Source organism: Uranotaenia lowii, chromosome 3 (assembly GCF_029784155.1).
Source record: "Uranotaenia lowii strain MFRU-FL chromosome 3, ASM2978415v1, whole genome shotgun sequence".
Classification (NCBI taxonomy): domain Eukaryota; kingdom Metazoa; phylum Arthropoda; class Insecta; order Diptera; family Culicidae; genus Uranotaenia; species Uranotaenia lowii.
The window spans coordinates 270,283,287-270,303,226 of NC_073693.1; the positions used below are offsets into that span (position 1 = coordinate 270,283,287).

The following is a 19,940-nucleotide window of genomic DNA, read 5'->3' on the forward strand; positions in this document are numbered from 1 at the left end:
TTCTACAAGTCAGAATAACAACGTATCGCTTTCAAAAGCGTATATAAAATTTGAGGTCTCTATAGAATTTTTCAGAATATCTTGAAATTTCGTGATGTGAATTCAGTACAATACCCTGTTCTGTTTTAACTGAGTGAATTCACGTCACAACTTTAAAGAGGCATAACTTCGTTCGTTTTGTTCAATCGAGAAGCTATGAACATGAAATTGTGGGAAATTATTTTCTCTACATCTTATTTGAAGACACCGAAATTCTATTTCCACAAAAAAAAACAGGAAATCGAAGTGCTATGTACTGAAGTCAAAAATGGTATATTCTAGCGTGAATTCACGTCACAAAACTAATCGATCATAACATAAACAACTTAGACTTATTAATGACCAAATTATATTCATTTTGAAGGAAATTCAATTAGCTACCGTTGGCTACTTTTTTTTTCACTTTCAAGTAAATTGGTTGACTTCTAGAATGATAACAGTTCCGAAAAATCCGAAACAGCGATTTCACGTCACGGTGGAATGTGTCAACAGTAGTTTTTATCCTGCTGACTTTGGTTTGTATTCTTTTGTATCCTTATCTTAAAAAACCAACTTTACAGAAGCTGATGCCAACAACTTGAATGAACGCATTTTCAAAAGGATTATAGTGAAAAACAAAAACTTCGAAGATGGTGAAACTTGTGGAACAATGTGAACATCATGTAGCAGCATGGTCGTAGGAGTGGGGGGGGGGGGGGGAGGGGTTGGTTGTTAAACCACCTCCCCCATAAGGGAAAAATTATTTGATTTGAACATATATTTTGAAAGACATTAAAGAACATTCTATGCTCAAATCAAATATAGTAAATCTATCAGATCCTTCAGCAAAAAAAATTTCACCATCTACGAAAGTAATTTCCTATTTTGCTACTAAAAACTAAGGCTTACCAAATGTAGCTAATCTAAGCTTGCCAGATTGATTTTATCCAGGTTGTCCCCGATATTTAATTAAAAAAAATTAACAGAAGTCCCCTCCGGCCCGGATACCCGATTTTTATTGAAAAAGCCCGGATTTTGCCCGTTTTTTTCACTTTTTTCCAAAATTAGAGTAAAAAAAAATTTGTTATAAATTTTTCTTTATTAATACGTTCAAAACGCAATTGCAATTGCTGTTGAGTTTTTTATAATATTTTTTTTTATTTTTGTAGATAAATTCCTGGGTTTGACCAAATTTGCCCGGATAATGCTCGAATTTTTAATCAAATAGTCCGGATTTGTCCTGCCCGGATACGTGTAGTTAATAATTTTGGCAACCTTAAGCTAACCCTTTTAAAAATATCGTGACTTATTTTCAAAAGTTACTATTTAATTTTAAAAACTAATGTCTAATGTTAAAGAAATTAAAAGTGAGTAATCCAGTAATATCCACAATATTTGTTTATAGATTTTTTAATCAATGCATTGTCTGAGCGAATAATCTCACCAAAAAAAATCAGTCACCAAACATTTATAAATAACTGCCCAAGTAACACACTCTAATTCATTTTGTTTATTGAGATTTATCATCGTTTATTCAAGGTATATTCAGTAGGGTGTCCCAAAATTTCATAACTTCTGGGAATCTGTGGGCTCACCCTCAAAATGGTAGATTAGGATGTGCAGAACAAACTTTTGTATGGGGCCGACTAAAAAAAATCATGTTCAAAGATTCCGCAAGTGCGATCTTTGAAAAAAGTACACTTTCATAACATTTGATTTTAAATAAATTCTGGATCCAAAAATTTTCATAAAATTTATTTATTTTATATTTTTTTAAATTTTGTTTGAGTTAAATACTTCACGTAAAAAATGTAAAATGAACCAAATTTGTATCAAAATGTAAAATGAGCAAGCTATTTCCAAGAAAAAAAAATTTGTTAGTCCAAAAATTTTGTATTCAACTGACCAAAATGTGTACCAAGCGTAGAATATTTTTGATACCAATGCCATCAAAAGATGCGGATTTTTAAGCACTTAAACTTTGCTGAACAGAACATGTTGTTTGTATCATCGTGTGAAGAGCTATTCACGGTTTAATCCTGAATAAAAATCACAATTTAGGGTATTCTGTATTTAATTTATCAAGTTTGTCTTGACCTGCTTTAAAATCAAAATACTTGCAAAAAAAGACTTTGATGGTTAAAGGGAGTCATCAGAAGGCCATATGCCAAATTTGAGCGGAATCTCAAGTGTGAAAGGGATTCTGAGACATAGTGTTCTAAAGAAGCATAAATAACTGGTTTTTCATCATATTTTTTTTTCTTTACCAATCGATTGCTTGATTATGAAGAATTTATTAAAATTTCAATTAAGTCTAACATTTCACCTGAAGGCTGCAACTCGATTGGACTTAAAACAAAAAAGTTATGGCTGCTCAAAGATTGTATTTTGGTTACAAATTGTCCTGTAAAACGTAAAGAGTAAAATGTACTCATTGTATGTTAAACGACAGTGTGCCACAAAAATACAATCTTTGGTCTTCAGGTGAAATGATAGTCTTAATTGAATTTTTAATAAAATCTACATAATCCAGCAATCGATTGGTAGAGAAAAAATGTATGATGATAAACCAGTTTTTTATGCTTCTTTAGAACACTATGTCTCAAAATCCCCTTCACACTTGAGATTCAGTGCAATCCCTTCCTGTTGTCCGATTCCGCTCAAATTTGGCATATGACCTTCTGATGACTCCCTTAAACCATCAAAGTCTTTTTTGCAAGTATTTTGATTTTTAAGCAGGTATTTATTAAGACAAACTAGATAAATTAAATAAAGAATATCCTCCTGAATTGTGATTTTTTTAGGATTAAACCTTTTTTTTTTGTTTCGATTATAGTCGTTTTACCATCTTCATGGCATTCGCGACTTTATCAACGTTGCAGTTGGCGGATCGTTATTGAAAAACTATCCGGTACAACTGTGTTCGATGTTTACTCTTGGGCTCGAACTCACGGACATCTGCTCAGGAGACAACAGACTTGCCAACTGAGCTATATCACAAGCCCCCAAGGATTAAACCGTGAATAGCTCCTCACACGATGATACAAACAACGTGTTTTGTTCAGCATCTTTTGATGGCATTGGTATCAAAAATATTCTACGCTTGGTACACATTTTGGTCAGTTGAATACAAAATTTTTGGACTAACAATTTTTTTTTGGAAATAGCTTGCTCGTTTTCATTGATTGTTTGATTAGAGAGACTTTAAACTTAAAAGTTCATTCATCTCTAGTTGCTCGTTTTATATTTTATTCAAATTTGGTTCATTTTTCATATTTTACGTGAAGTATTTAACTCAAACAAAATTAAAAAAAAAAAGTGTATAAAATTTATGAAAATTTTTGGATCCAGAATTTATTTAAAATCAAATGTTATGAAAGTGTACTTTTTTCAAAGATCGCACTTGCGGAATCTTTGAACATGATTTTTTTTGGTCGGTCCCATACAAAAGTTTGTTCTGCACATCCTAATCTACCATTTTGAGGGTGAGCCCTCAGATTTCCAGAAGTAATGCAATTTTGGGACACCCTAATATTCAGGTTTACTCAAGGTATCGCAGTTTTATCACTGTTTTGTTAAAAATCTTGAAAATGCTTGAGATATTTCATTTTTCATGATTTTTAAAAGAGCGCTTAAAGTTATGTAAAAGTTTTTTTTGTAGAGAAATGAATCCAACTTAGATGAAATTTCAGGGACTAGATAAGAGAAAATCGATGTTGAAAAACATGCGAAAAAAAATTCGCCTTGTCTCCCGGTGAGACTTGAACCCACATCTTGCGCCTCTCCGGGGCCCATGTATTAACATTCTACTACAGGAGACCAACCTGGCGTATGAATATTATACTGGTTGAGTGTCGATGTCTATCGGAATGAAGGGAATAGTTCTCCCATGTGATCATAATCATTTTTCTTGGTCTATTTCTATTCCCATCATTTCATCTTACGGTAGTTGGAATCAAGTTTGGACATTTTTAAGCACGGCAAGATTTGCATTGCCTTCTCATATCCTGCACGGGTTGTCAGTTATGATGAGTGATGAGTCAAGACCCATCTCTGGGTCGCAATTTAAAAACACCGAAATTGGCTGGATATCCAAATACGGCAAATGCATCATTTCTCATCATAACTGACAACCCGTGCAGGATATGAGAAGGCAATGCAAATCTTGCCGTGCTTAAAAATGTCCAACCTTGATTCCAACTACCGTAAGATGAAATGATGGGAATAGAAATAGACCAAGAAAAATGATTATGATCACATGGGAGAACTATTCCCTTCATTCCGATAGACATCGACACTCAACCAGTATAATATTCATACGCCAGGTTGGTCTCCTGTAGTAGAATGTTAATACATGGGCCCCGGAGAGGCGCAAGATGTGGGTTCAAGTCTCACCGGGAGACAAGGCGAATTTTTTTCGCATGTTTTTCAACATCGATTTTCTCTTATCTAGTCCCTGAAATTTCATCTAAGTTGGATTCATTTCTCTACAAAAAAAGTTTCGCTGACTGAATGTTTGAGTCAAGACCCATCTCTGGGTCGCAATTTAAAAAAAAAAGTTATGTAAAAGCTTAGAGAAAACATCCTTATTGTATTTCAACACAGTAGCGCGAGCTCTATTAAAGCTGCAATAACTTTTCTATTTGCTTCAAAGCTCTGTTGCCTGTTTTATCAAAGCACTCGAGCAATGATTATCTGGTGTGGATCTTACCCGTAAATTAAGTTGAACTCACAAGTGTGTGGAATTAAGTAAAATATATTAAGGATGGTGGGTGGATATAAAACCACCATTTTAAAAAATTGCAGCTGACCAGCTTTTGCGCTTTGTGCGAAGTACGCGTTTAATTTTTTTTAATGTCATATCATTTAATATTAATCTAATATCATAGAAATAGGAAAATTTGGGTAAGACGGACACCATAAGGTAGAACCTCATTCAGACATTGCTTTTCTCATTGCATTCTGCATGTAAAACTTTACAACAGTAATCAATAAGCGAATATAGTTGAACCATATTTATCTAATGTAGCTTCAAATAACTGTTTTTTTGCATTGTCGGGTGGAACGGATATTTAAAGTGGGCGAGAAGGACACTGCTGGTGCTGGTGCCTAGCTCAACTTTTAAGGATATCAGATACAAAATGGGCATAATTGCATGAAATCGAAATAAAAAAATTACCTCTGTCTGACGTATTGTAGATAGTAATATGAAAAACCGTCTAGAATGATGTTTTTGGCACCATGCTTTTTAAATTAGATTTTATATTTGATGATCGAAACGAATTTCACGCTTCCGGTTGACGAATATTTCGCCATCATCATTCGATATTTGTTCTGAGCGGATGGACGTACATTCAATTTTCCAAATTTCTCCCTGTAGCAGTTCGGTAATAGTTTGTTTTCCCTTTTTTTTTTATTTCTATTTCAGTTCCGGTCTTCCTGATGCGGTTCACGTTTTGCCAATCTTGTAACTTCTCGATAAAGTAGATTTCCAACGGAACGTGACCATCTCATCGGCATCATCATCATCAATATCATCACAGAAGTCGAAATCGAACACAGCCAACCCTAGGGCGAGGAAAGGCAGCAGTCTAGCAACGAAACGAAGAGAGCGAAAAAATTTTGTCAACATTTAGTTGCGACGGGATTTAAACCTCAAACCCTTTCACCCAGCCGGAATGTCCTCTTCCAATGGCAACAAACCGCCGAAGGAGGTCGAGATGAGTACCATGCATCGGTCCGGATCGGCCAACCGCTTCCAGGTGAATCTGGTCAACCATGATCAGCGGGGCGGGGGCGGAGGAGGAGGTGGAGGTGGTGGTGGATCCAATGGGAATGCTGCCGATGCGGCCATCGATGACGATACCTTCCCGGAAGAGCTGGTCAAGCGTCGCCAGTCCCGGTTGCAGTCGCTCAAAAGCAGCTTCCGGGGCTCGGACCCGAGCAAGGAGCGCAAAAATTCCCAAGCCACTCGCTTTAAGGTCGAAGACAAGGACGGGTCGGATTCCAACGATGACGAGGAGGATAATTTGATAGACGACAACCGATACGCGAGGAGCTTCCGGTAAGTGGTTGGACGGTTGCTACTGGTAGAATTCGGGTTTCAAAACGGTACAAAGAAAGCCCGGCATTTATAGTTTGCCGGAAATGTTCAGTTGAACTATGTCGGGGGTATTCGCGGAAGGTTTTTTCGAATCAAAGGAGCAATTTTGATGTTTGATTTCTAAATTGGTGAAATTTACAGCATAATATGCTACTTTCAGTATTGGTTGATTGATTGGTAGTTTCCACTATGCTATTGTGAATTCTTTTTCCAAATATTGTTTTTCCTGAGATTTTCATCCCTTGAGATGATTCATCAGTAATTTCCAAATATTTAAAAACATCTACACCAATGCGTTTGTTTTCATTTGAAATAAGAATTTATTTTGTTGTTTACTAATTTTAGTACCACCAGTTTATAACATTTTAAATAAAACGCGAACCTAATTGTTTTATTCGGCATCACTGAAGATATATAAAATAAAATAAAAGTTATTTTGGCAAAACTAGGCAAAACAAATTTAGTCACTGATCAATTCTTGTGGTGAAAGACGCTTATGCTGATTTATTGATTGATTTGATTTGGCCTTCCAGTGGAAAAAGACGGATTGGCTTAGGAAGTGCAGATGTTTAAGGCTGCTGCTGATTGATTGATTTGATTTTGCGTTTCGGTGCTTAGGAAGCGCAGATGTTTAAGGCTGTTGCTGATTTATTGTTTATTGAGATTTGGCCTTCCGATGGACAAAGACGGATTGGTTTAGAAAGCGCAGATTTTTTGTCTTGATTCGGTCTTCCGGTGGAAAGCTACGAGTTGGCTTAGGAAGCGCCGATTTTTAAGACTGTTTATTGATTAATTGATTTAAATTGGCCTTCCGGTGGAAAAAAGACGGATTGGCTTAGGAAGCGCAGATTTTTAAGGCTGCTTTTGATTGATTGTTTGTTGAGATTTGAACTTCCGATGGAAAAAAGACGGATTGGCTTGGACAGCGCAGATTTTTTGTTTTGATTTGGTCTTCCGATGGAAAACTATGGATTGGCTTAAGGAACGCAGATATTTAAGGCTGCTACTGATGATTGTTTGTTGTGATTTGGCCTTCTGATGGAAAAGACGGATTGACTTAGGAAGCGCAGATGTTTAAGACTGCTGCTGATTGATTGATTTGATTTTGCGTTTCGGTGCTTAGGAAGCGCAGATGTTTAAGGCTGTTGCTGATTTATTGTTTATTGAGATTTGGCCTTCCGATGGACAAAGACGGATTGGTTTAGAAAGCGCAGATTTTTTGTCTTGATTCGGTCTTCCGGTGGAAAGCTACGAGTTGGCTTAGGAAGCGCCGATTTTTAAGACTGTTTATTGATTAATTGATTTAAATTGGCCTTCCGGTGGAAAAAAGACGGATTGGCTTAGGAAGCGCAGATTTTTAAGGCTGCTTTTGATTGATTGTTTGTTGAGATTTGAACTTCCGATGGAAAAAAGACGGATTGGCTTGGACAGCGCAGATTTTTTGTTTTGATTTGGTCTTCCGATGGAAAACTATGGATTGGCTTAAGGAACGCAGATATTTAAGGCTGCTACTGATGATTGTTTGTTGTGATTTGGCCTTCTGATGGAAAAGACGGATTGGCTTAGTAAGTGTAGATTTTTCAAGCTGCTGGTTTGATTTGATTTGGCCTTCCGGTGGAAAAAGATGGATTGGCTTAGAAAGCGCAGAATTTTCACGCTGCTGCTGCTGATTGTTTGTTTTGATTTGGCCTTCCAGTGAAAAAAGACATATTGGCTTAGGAAGCGCAGATTTTTAAGGCTGCTGATTTTTTGTTTTGATTTGGCCTTCCGGTGGAAAGACGGATTATTGGCTTAGGAGGCGCAGATTTTTAAGGCTGCTGCTGATTGATTGTTTGCTTTGATTTGGCCTTCTGTTGGGGAAGGTTATTGCTAAGAATACTTTTTCTGATAAACAAAGACAGAGCGACAGGAAAAACACAGATTGAGAAAGCCTTTGCTAAGAATGGAATGTAAAATTCAGATAAAGGTCATTTGAAAAAAAAAATTTTGTTTTAGAGAAAAAAATTAGTCAGTAAAAGTTTATGTTGATAATAGAGATGATATAACGGATATGCAGAGGATAAATCAAATCTAATAAAAATAATAGTTTTATTCGGCATCACAGAATATATAAAAAATAAAATAAATATCTATGGCAACATTTGTTATTTGGCAACACTAGGCAAAACAAACAGAAAAAAGTCAATTATTGATCTATTCTTGTCAGTGAAAGACGTGTTTAAGTTAATCTAAGAATTGAGATTCGTAAAAACAAGACAAGATGGGAAATCAATTCTTGTGTTACGTAATTAAAGGATGTCGCCTTAGTTTTATTTTGGCTTTTGAAGACACTTTAACACTTTCGTGTCATTCGTGTCTCTACATGTCGCCGTAGTGCAGATTAAAGCTGAAACAACCAATAAATGACAAAAATGACAAAAGTGACAAAAGTGACAAAAGTGACAAAAGTGACAAAAAGAACAAAAATGACAAAAATGACAAAAATGACAAAAATGACAAAAATGACAAAAATGACAAAAATGACAAAAATGACAAAAATGACAAAAATGACAAAAATGACAAAAATGACAAAAATTACAAAAATGACAAAAATGACAAAAATGACAAAAATGACAAAAATGACAAAAATGACAAAAATGACAAAAATGACAAAAATGACAAAAATGACAAAAATGACAAAAATGACAAAAATGACAAAAATGACAAAAATGACAAAAATGACAAAAATGACAAAAATGACAAAAATGACAAAAATGACAAAAATGACAAAAATGACAAAAATGACAAAAATGACAAAAATGACAAAAATGACAAAAATGACAGAAATGACAAAAATGACAAAAATGACAAAAATGACAAAAATGACAAAAATGACAAAAATGACAAAAATGACAAAAATGACAAAAATGACAAAAATGACAAAAATGACAAAAATGACAAAAATGACAAAAATGACAAAAATGACAAAAATGACAAAAATGACAAAAATGACAAAAATGACAAAAATGACAAAAATGACAAAAATGACAAAAATGACAAAAATGACAAAAATGACAAAAATGACAAAAATGACAAAAATGACAAAAATGACAAAAATGACAAAAATGACAAAAATGACAAAAATGACAAAAATGACAAAAATGACAAAAATGACAAAAATGACAAAAATGACAAAAATGACAAAAATGACAAAAATGACAAAAATGACAAAAATGACAAAAATGACAAAAATGACAAAAATGACAAAAATGACAAAAATGACAAAAATGACAAAAATGACAAAAATGACAAAAATGACAAAAATGACAAAAATGACAAAACTGACAAAAATGACAAAAATGACAAAAATGACGAAAATGACAAAAATGACAAAAATGACAAAAATGACAAAAATGACAAAAATGACAAAAATGACAAAAATGACAAAAATGACAAAAATGACAAAAATGACAAAAATGACAAAAATGACAAAAATGACAAAAATGACAAAAATGACAAAAATGACAAAAATGACAAAAATGACAAAAATGACAAAAATGACAAAAATGACAAAAATGACAAAAATGACAAAAATGACAAAATTGACAAAAATGACAAAAATGACAAAAATGACAAAAATGACAAAAATGACAAAAACGACAAAAATGACAAAAATGACAAAAATGACAAAAATGACAAAAATGACAAAAATGACAAAAATGACAAAAATGACAAAAATCACAAAAATCACAAAAATTACAAAAATCACAAAAATGACAAAAATGACAAAAATGACAAAAATGACAAAAATGACAAAAATGACAAAAATGACAAAAATGACAAAAATGACAAAAATGACAAAAATGACAAAAATGACAAAAATGACAAAAATGACAAAAATGACAAAAATGACAAAAATGACAAAAATGACAAAAATGACAAAAATGACAAAAATGACAAAAATGACAAAAATGACAAAAATGACAAAAATGACAAAAATGACAAAAATGACAAAAATGACAAAAATGACAAAAATGACAAAAATGACAAAAATGACAAAAATGACAAAAATGACAAAAATGACAAAAATGACAAAAATGACAAAAATGACAAAAATGACAAAAATGACAAAAATGACAAAAATGACAAAAATGACAAAAATGACAAAAATGACAAAAATGACAAAAATGACAAAAATGACAAAAATGACAAAAATGACAAAAATGACAAAAATGACAAAAATGACAAAAATGACAAAAATGACAAAAATGACAAAAATGACAAAAATGACAAAAATGACAAAAATGACAAAAATGACAAAAATGACAAAAATGACAAAAATGACAAAAATGACAAAAATGACAAAAATGACAAAAATGACAAAAATGACAAAAATGACAAAAATGACAAAAATGACAAAAATGACAAAAATGACAAAAATGACAAAAATGACAAAAATGACAAAAATGACAAAAATGACAAAAATGACAAAAATGACAAAAATGACAAAAATGACAAAAATGACAAAAATGACAAAAATGACAAAAATGACAAAAATGACGAAAATGACAAAAATGACAAAAATGACAAAAATGACAAAAATGACAAAAATGACAAAAATGACGAAAATGACAAAAATGACAAAAATGACAAAAATGACAAAAATGACAAAAATGACAAAAATGACAAAAATGACAAAAATGACAAAATTGACAAAAATGACAAAAATGACAAAAATGACAAAAATGACAAAAATGACAAAAATGACAAAAATGACAAAAATCACAAAAATGACAAAAATGACAAAAATCACAAAAATGACAAAAATCACAAAAATCACAAAAATGACAAAAATGACAAAAATCACAAAAATGACAAAAATGACAAAAATGACAAAAATGACAAAAATGACAAAAATGACAAAAATGACAAAAATGACAAAAATGACAAAAATGACAAAAATGACAAAAATGACAAAAATGACAAAAATGACAAAAATGACAAAAATGACAAAAATGACAAAAATGACAAAAATGACAAAAATGACAAAAATGACAAAAATGACAAAAATGACAAAAATGACAAAAATGACAAAAATGACAAAAATGACAAAAATGCCAAAAATGACAAAAATGACAAAAATGACAAAAATGACAAAAATGACAAAAATGACAAAAATGACAAAAATGACAAAAATGACAAAAATGAAAAAAATGACAAAAATGACAAAAATGACAAAAACGACAAAAATGACAAAAATGACAAAAATGACAAAAATGACAAAAATGACAAAAATGACAAAAATGACAAAAATGACAAAAATGACAAAAATGACAAAAATGACAAAAATGACAAAAATGACAAAAATGACAAAAATGACAAAAATGACAAAAATGACAAAAATGACAAAAATGACAAAAATGACAAAAATGACAAAAATGACAAAAATGACAAAAATGACAAAAATGACAAAAATGACAAAAATGACAAAAATGACAAAAATGACAAAAATGACAAAAATGACAAAAATGACAAAAATGACAAAAATGACAAAAATGACAAAAATGACAAAAATGACAAAAATGACAAAAATTACTTAAATGACAAAAATGACAAAAATGACTTAAACGACTGAAACGACTAAAAAAAACCAAAATAACCAAAAATTTAAAATATGTGATGAATTACAAAATTTAATTATTTTGCAAAATCGAATCAATCCGCAAAATACTTTTAACCAATTTTTTTTTTTTAATTTTTATTTTTTTTTTAATTTACTGCGTTTTAACTTCTACAATCGTTATTTTAGGAATCAGAATTTTGAAATCCCAAGGTCATCATTTCATTATTATTTTTTGTCATATGATATAATTTATAGTCTGCAATTTTTTTTTATAGTCTGATAGAAAGGCTACAATACACTGCCGGGTTTTTATTATAAGGTTAAATCGATGAGTGATTTTACGTCTTAATCATGAACTTCTATCATCGCAAAATATGGTGGCACTTGAAAGGTTCTCATTTCACAGAGCTTTTCCGTCTTCTTTTCCTCTTTCAGGCACTTTACTCGAGAAGCACTTCCCCGGGTGGACAACTACCGGAATATTTTGTCGTTCCAAGCGAATAATCGACCCACGCTAGATGAGCTCCACCATGCTTCAATCACTAATAAGGTAAGCTTCTTGTCAACTTTCTCAGCAGATCGATTAAAAATTCTCGTGCATTCAATCGTAAGGACTCGGAATCAATCAAACCACTGACTTAGGTTTCTCCTGTGGGAAAATTTATTTCAGATTTTCGTAGAATTGAACATAAGTACTGGGAGAAATACACTTGAAGGGAACATTTCCAATTTCATTTTTAAGAATGATTGGTTCTACTCAGGTTTGCTGAATATTTACATATTCTCTCTCACATAGCTTTCTCAGGGAATCAATCGTAAAGTCGCTTCTTATATTTTTCAGGGCTTCTGATATAGCTCAGTTGGCAGTCAGTTGTCTCCTGAGCCGATGTCTATGAATTCGAGCCCGACTGAAACGTTAATATAAGTCGCGAATGCCATAAAGATGGTAAAACTACTATTATTAAAACAAAAAAAATCAAACTGATTTCGAAAATTCTTCCATGAACTGTGGAAATCAAAATCTCACAATAAAGGAAATGACATTATTTGTAATCCAATTCAAACGATTAAACTTTATCACGAGAGTTTGGTTACCGTCTCCACCACTCTCAACCTTATTCAAATTAATTTAGAAACGTTGGAAAATTTTGACATAATGCATAAAATTCCGGCAAAGTTTTTATTCAATCAATTTTACAAACAACTTTGATGATTCTTCCCACCGGGGATTGCATGCTTTAGCTCAAAAGTTCAACCATTCATTGCATGATTCGTTAGGGTAGGTCCTCTAAGATGGCAATGATGACGAGACGTAAGCGCCAATTAAATCATCCTCCTAACGGGCATCATACATCAGCCAGTTGAACTTTTGCCCGGCAGCATGTTTCATTAATTAAGGTACACACCCAAGTGTGGATGAGTAATTTTAGTTCGGTTGAGTTGGATGCTGGGGACATGGAAGCTTTTTTTTTTGTAACCACGAAGTCTCTGATGTAAGCCGAGTGGCCAATTGGGAGGGAACTGTAGCGTCTTCTTTTGAGATTCAGATGGAAAAATTCCATTTGAGTAACGATGTAGCTTATTTTAAAGATAACTGGATTGCCAATTTGTGCTAAATAATCGGCCCAAAATCCCTTGAATCAAACAGGGATATCTATTGAATAGACGCTTTACTGAAATTCCTGAAAAATATCCTCCTTCAAATTTAAAGCTGAAAAAACACAATTTCAAAAGTACATTTGAAGCAATACGTTGAATATAGAGAGTGCTGAATTTTTAGAAAAAATGGTAATCAATCACATTTTTTCAAAAATGATTGCAGATATGAATCATTCTGTATACAAAAAATGCAAAATTCCTCGAGGCCAAAAAGTTTTCGTTGAATATTTGCCGCACATCAACACTAACAAAATACAAAAAAAAATCAAGCCCCGGGTGCTACCGTTGCCAATCAAAGCTCAAGTAACAATTGAAGCTTTATGCCAACCTTCACAGCTCGCTTAAGACTATTTCCTAAAGCTACTTTAAACGCCAAAGCACATTCTATGCTTTAGCACTACTAGCTTATAAATGGACTAGTTGGTCCTGATTTGACAACGTCTTTAAAGCTAATTCTACAAGCTATTAGAAAACATCCCACAGAATAGTTTTATTCGACATTTTAGACATAACTTTAGAAACCCTTCAGGCTACCCACAGCTGTTTTAAAACTACGTCATGGAATCTGATGGAAATTTTATTGTGAGAACTTTCTGTTCCGTGTTTTATTTTCTCGTGTTTTCACTTACTCTCCCAAGCATATAGTGATTGATGAAGATTGCATTTAATGATTTTAAAAATATTTTCATTTATTTATTTGCTCAAATGAGTTTTGGATTTATCACCGCGATGCAAATGATGCAATTTTTTGCATTGAAATTCATTACCCATACAAGAAATAGTACCGCAAAAATTGTCAAATTTGTTGAAAATGTCTAGTTTTTTGTATTATAATAATATTTCCAACAAGATGGCTTCAGTAATTTCGATTGAATTTCACAATCAACTTGGCGTTTGGTAAGCTAATCTTGAAAATCTTAAAGCAGTTGTAAAACAGTTTTAAAATTGTTTTATGCCAGTTAAAAAATGTTGTAATAAAACAAATTCAATAAACAGCTTTATGAGAGTTTTAAGATAGCTTGAAGAGCTTCGTTTGACGTTTCTCTAAATGGAATACACGCTCATGATAGATTTATCCATTTTTGAGTAAAAGAAGTTTGTCGCAATTAAAAAGAACATTTCGATTTGTTGCATGGCAAAAGTCGTTCATGCAAACATTTGTTTTGTTTCCTTTTGACTATGAGAATGGTCAGTTATCTTCAAATAACAAGTAGGTATTGTTATCAAATAACCTCAGACTGTTTTGGAATAGATCATTTTCCATCATCAAAAGCCTAAATAATAAGCTAAAGCCTAATAATAAGCTAAAAGCTAAAAAATAAGGATTCGTATTTTCACCGTTCTGAGAAGATTTACCTAGGTCAGTGTTAGTATTTGCTTTTTATGTTTTTTTTTTGGAAACTAGCGAATCATGGACCAAGTAATCTGTCAGTGTAATTTTTTGTTTTGGGTTTTCAATTAAGTGGGTAATAAATGAGAACTGGTCTTGTTTGATTAACTGTTCCGAAAGTTGCTTGTTCAAAAGTTAAAGTTTATTTCAAATGAAATTATTTCCTTGATTCGAAACAAGTTAGATATTAAAGATATTACACTCATCGAACTCATCGATACACAAATTTCTTAGCTGAAGTATTTTCTGGAGTCAGGACGAAGAAGTAAAATTTCGCGAGTCACGTCACTCGCGTCGCAGAATAAGCCCTAATAATTTATTTAAAACAAAAAAAAAACTCAAATAAAATAAAATAAAAAGAGGACTTATAACGTGTCTTTTTGATTTTAAAACACCCATAAATTTATTTTATTTCTACAATCAGAAAAATACTATTAATTATGCCATACGATTTTCTTATGAAGTGGCGCGATAAGAAAAATCATTGAAATTCATAACATTGTCTTATGAAGCGAATGAATTCTGAAGATGAACGCCTGCTGCAATGAGAGGTTGTTGCTTTTCATAAGAGGTTTTTATGGAAACAGTAAATCACTTTCTAATAAGAATAATTTTAGATATCTCATGCTGAAAACATTCACTTTATTGTTTGCCAAGTTTGTTTGATATTAAACTATTAACCATCAGCAGCGCATCAACAGACGCTTCCATCAAAGTAATTTTTGCCGCATCCCAATCTTCGACCTTGCGTTTTTGCCGATCAGCTAGCTGAAAAGTAATAAAAAATGTATTTTAGTTTACTAATTTATGAAACGTTCACATCAAACACATCAAATCGAACTTACCATTCCGCAGATGACAATAACATTTAACTTTGAAAAAAAAAACTAGTAACTATGAACTAGCGATTGCTTCGTACTGTTAGATGATGAAAAAACGGATGGAATGAATGAATGTGTTCATTATTTTTAAACAATGCCGTTTTTCTATTTTTCATAAGAACATCGTATGAAAATTTATAGATCAATAAGGCGTTGGTATTGTCCAGATGACAAATTTTACCACTTAGTAGTCGGGAATGACTAGAGGATTTCAAACCAGTGGTTTTCAAAGTCTTGGGGGCGTTAAGAGCTTCTAGGGGGGCGGTGAGCACAACTTTCAAATTTGGGGGGCGTTGGAAGAGCTCAAAGGGGCGGTGGTGTCATTTTCAAATTCACATTTTGTTATAAGCAAGTTTTTGTCTCTGTAGGTCACAGCTCAGACAGATTTTTTTTTAAATTGTGACAGATTCCGTATTCCATCTGTATATTGATCTGGTTTTGTTGCCCGAGTAGACTTTTTTGGCAAAATTATACCTAATTTTGCTATCATGCCTTGATAGTGAAATGTGGTATCACTTTTCCCGAATAAAGGTGGTAAACGCAAAAAATTGGGTCTCACTTTTCATATAAGGATACCTCAATCATGCCAAGTGTAGGTTTAATGATGCCACTTTTTAGTGTTCAATAGAACAAAAATTTGGTATCGTTGTGCCTTCAAAACTCCTATGAAAAGACTGGCTTAACGAGGTTTCAAAAACGTTTAGTGTAACCAAAATATTTAGATTTATATTACCTAGTTGTTAATTTCTTATCTATTCGATGATACCTTAACGATGCCTAGTTTTGATATAACAGAAAAATTAACACAAAGTTTGTTTTCAGTTAAGTTTAAATTTCAACACTTAAAAGATTGATTTCCTGTATTCAAAATAATGATACCTTTATGATGCCTAGTTTTGCAATCACTGGAAAATCAACACTCAAAATGCGCGAATTATGCCAGCAACGAACAAATTTGTTCTTTGTGTTCAGCTTGATTTTATTTTCAACACCTAAATAAATCTGGTTTTTCAAAACAGAAAATTGTATGCCAAATCATGCTTTTATTATAATCTCCTTTTTCTACTCTATAGTAATAAAAAAAACCTAAATGATGCCTTGTTTTGTTATATTGAAACTTCAAAAAATCCTAATTTTGCCATCGGGAAAGACGCTATGCTAAATTATGCTATGATTTTGGCTTTAATAGCTTATTTTGGTTACTGTTTCACTGTCAATTCAGGCATCGAAGTTGCTCGGGAAGTTTATTTTGGGTTGTACTAAAAAGCAAAAATTTAGGATGGTAATGCCTAAAAATATTTAAAATGTCTTGTCTTAAAAAATGGACAAAAAAAATCTATCGAATAAAATCTGTATTAAAAAACGTCCCATGAGAATGCTAACAAGCCAAAGGAGCTTTTATTTCTAGTTCTGATTTGTTGACATTTAATTCAATCGATGAAAAAATGGAACTCGGGAATTTTTACATGATTAAACAACAAATGTTTATCGATTTTTACTTAAATGTCTGAATCAAAGAAATCGGAAGATTCCTTTTAATTCAACCACGGTAAATGAAAAGTTCATATACCGGTATTTCGATAGCAACTTACTACCTTCTTCAGTGAGCGTTTTCGATTGACACTCACTCGAAAACGCTCACTGAAGATGGTAGTAAATACCGGTATATGAACTTTTCATTTACCGTGGTTGAATTAAAAGGAATCTTTCAATAGCTTTTAATCAGTTGAATCATTCAACGAAGTAGGTTCACAACACAACTGATTTAAATGTCGGATTTAAGTTTTTCAAACCGATGTAAAATTTTAAGACCCGTGAAAGAAACATTATTCAAATTTAATCTACAATTATCATAAATGAAAGTTTGAAATTTATTTTATTAAGAAGTAATACTACTTATGCATAAAATTTCAAAAGCTTATGGTTTTGCAACGATGCCTATTAGCATTCTTTGTAAAGATTATCCAAAATTTGCTCAGGGGGGCGTTGAGCACGAAAATTTAGTAAAAGGGGCGGTGATGGAAAAAAGTTTGAAAACCACTGCTTTAAACTGTCAAACACTATTTCTGGTAATGAAGAAAATAACAAACTGCTTTTATTACAGTATTACAGCTCAAATATCAAACTCCTTAGGACTAAAGGAGCATCTCTTAAAAACTCCTTCAAAACCTTTGGAATACTAGAAAACGTCTTAACATTCAGGGATCTATTCAAATAATTTGTAGAAGCATTGTTATCAACATTGACACTGTAAATTTTAAGAAATAATCTGGTTTTCTGTAGAAAAACAAAAGTGGTACTACTCTTCTTTCGCACTTCATTCCATATTTTTGGTCCTCAACGCCATTTGCTTCATTCAAAAAAAGGAAACTATTGCTTGATTTATCCGTTGAATAATTTAAAACAAGTTGATGAAAATTTAGGTAATTTTCAATTAGGTTAATTTATAAACAAGTAAAACACATAGTAGTACTATTCTTGATTCGCTTAATGTATTTAGTTTGTAATGTCTGATTTTTTTCTATTATTTTTTTGGTCAAACAATGCATGAATAGAAAACACTTTAAAACAAGTTGTTCGAACAGAGAATCACGGATGCGATTTGCGGATAGAAAATCTTAAAATAACACAACTTTTCGTGTCCACGGGTGAAATAAAAGAGGCATTTTATTGTACATATATCGAGCATTACAGTTTTTCCCGCTCAAAATTATTTCAAAATCACATAATTATTGTTAAACTGGCAACATTCAGCAAATAAACTAAATAGAAACGGTACAAAGGGTTATACATAAAATGTTGTGACGTTCACTACAAGGTGACCAAAATTGATGAGATTCATCAAAGTTATTTCTGTTACTATAAGATGATCCATTTTTAAATACTGCTACAATAATAGCTTTAACTTAACTTTAGAAAATTTGTTCTAAAAAAAAAAAAAATGGTGAGCTTCATATGAAAAATGTAATTCACTTTCATCGATAGTTAAAATCTTTGAATTTGTTCAAGAATCTGTAAGATAAAGTTTATTGGTTTATTAACAAAGCCTTCAATTTCTTTTAAAAAAAACTTTATCTTTGCTCAAATCAAATAAACTTAATCTTCCACACTCTTCAGCAAATTCAAAGATTTTAATCATCAATGAAAACAAACACAAACAAAATTTGGATTCGAATGTGGTTCTTGCTAACAAGATTCAAATTTATGATTTTAGATAGATATTTTGGTTCAAAACAATTGCAATATTTAAAATGTTAAACAATTCAATGGAAAAATGAATTTGTTTTAAGTGAAGGTTCATGTTTCTTTATCAGCTTTATTTTTTATTCAAAATCAATTCCATTATAAAAATGCTGTGGATGATATTTTTTAAAATAAAAATTAAGTTTGTATTTTCATAAATCAAAACTTAAAATTGACTCAAACTCTACTTAATATTTGTGATTCTACACTAAGTTGTGTGTACAAAATAAATACGAAATTTGAAAATTTTCATAATGAATCAACAAGCAAATTTATTTCTTGAATACCTTACCGAAATAGTCGATTTTATATTTTTATCTTGATTGTCAAGATTATTTACGATCTAGATCATATTCTGAATTTTGAACCTGCATTCTGGATCTGAATTCTGAGCCTGATTTCAGAATTTGATTTTTCAATCTTTCGAATTTTAATACGATTTCTGAAATGTACAAAATAATACTATTTCCGAATCTTAATTCCAGATCAGAATTTTTGGAGCAAAGTTTTAGAGCCCTCATACATGAATTTATAGGTTTAAACTCTATAGTTTTTTGTTTCAATCTGAATTTACAATTCAAATTTTTTATTTTGCATTTGAATTGTGATTCTGAATTAAAAGTATAAATTTCAATTTCAAAAATACAAAAATACAGCAATTCCCGTAAAAATTTGAGATTTGAGATTGTTACACTAAAGTCAATCGCTAAAATCAAGTCAGTCTTTGACAATTTTTGTTGAAAATACTTGAAATTCGTAAAAAAGATGCAAAAATGTATGATCTAGTTCTTAGCCAAGTTTTATCAAAATCTGCTCACGCAATCAAAGCTGGTGCCGGATCTTAAATAAGGTGCATTACTGCCCAAAAGGCGATTTAATTTTTTTATTGAACGATTATTTGTATGCAAAAATCGTAATCAAGGTATTCATGGATTATTCTTTCACATAATCAAAATTTTACGCCAAAAGTGTTGTCAATTTTAAGGAATTTCCTTCCTGATTTGTATTGAATTTAAAAATATTTTGACGGAGTTGGAATTCTAA

General features: G+C 31.8%; 1 protein-coding gene across 10 annotated transcripts in view; it reads left to right on the plus strand.

Annotated features, from left to right (window-relative positions):
* Positions 1-19,940, plus strand: part of LOC129751439 (bumetanide-sensitive sodium-(potassium)-chloride cotransporter) — a 256,700-nt gene that overhangs the window by 170,177 nt on the left and 66,583 nt on the right. For all 10 annotated transcript variants that reach the window (XM_055746933.1, XM_055746943.1, XM_055746939.1 and 7 more), the window contains 2 exons: positions 5,447-6,082; positions 12,159-12,273. In XM_055746933.1, the coding sequence (XP_055602908.1) occupies positions 5,697-6,082; positions 12,159-12,273 (501 nt within the window). In that variant the 5' untranslated portion in view covers positions 5,447-5,696. The remainder of the gene's footprint in view (positions 1-5,446; positions 6,083-12,158; positions 12,274-19,940) is intronic.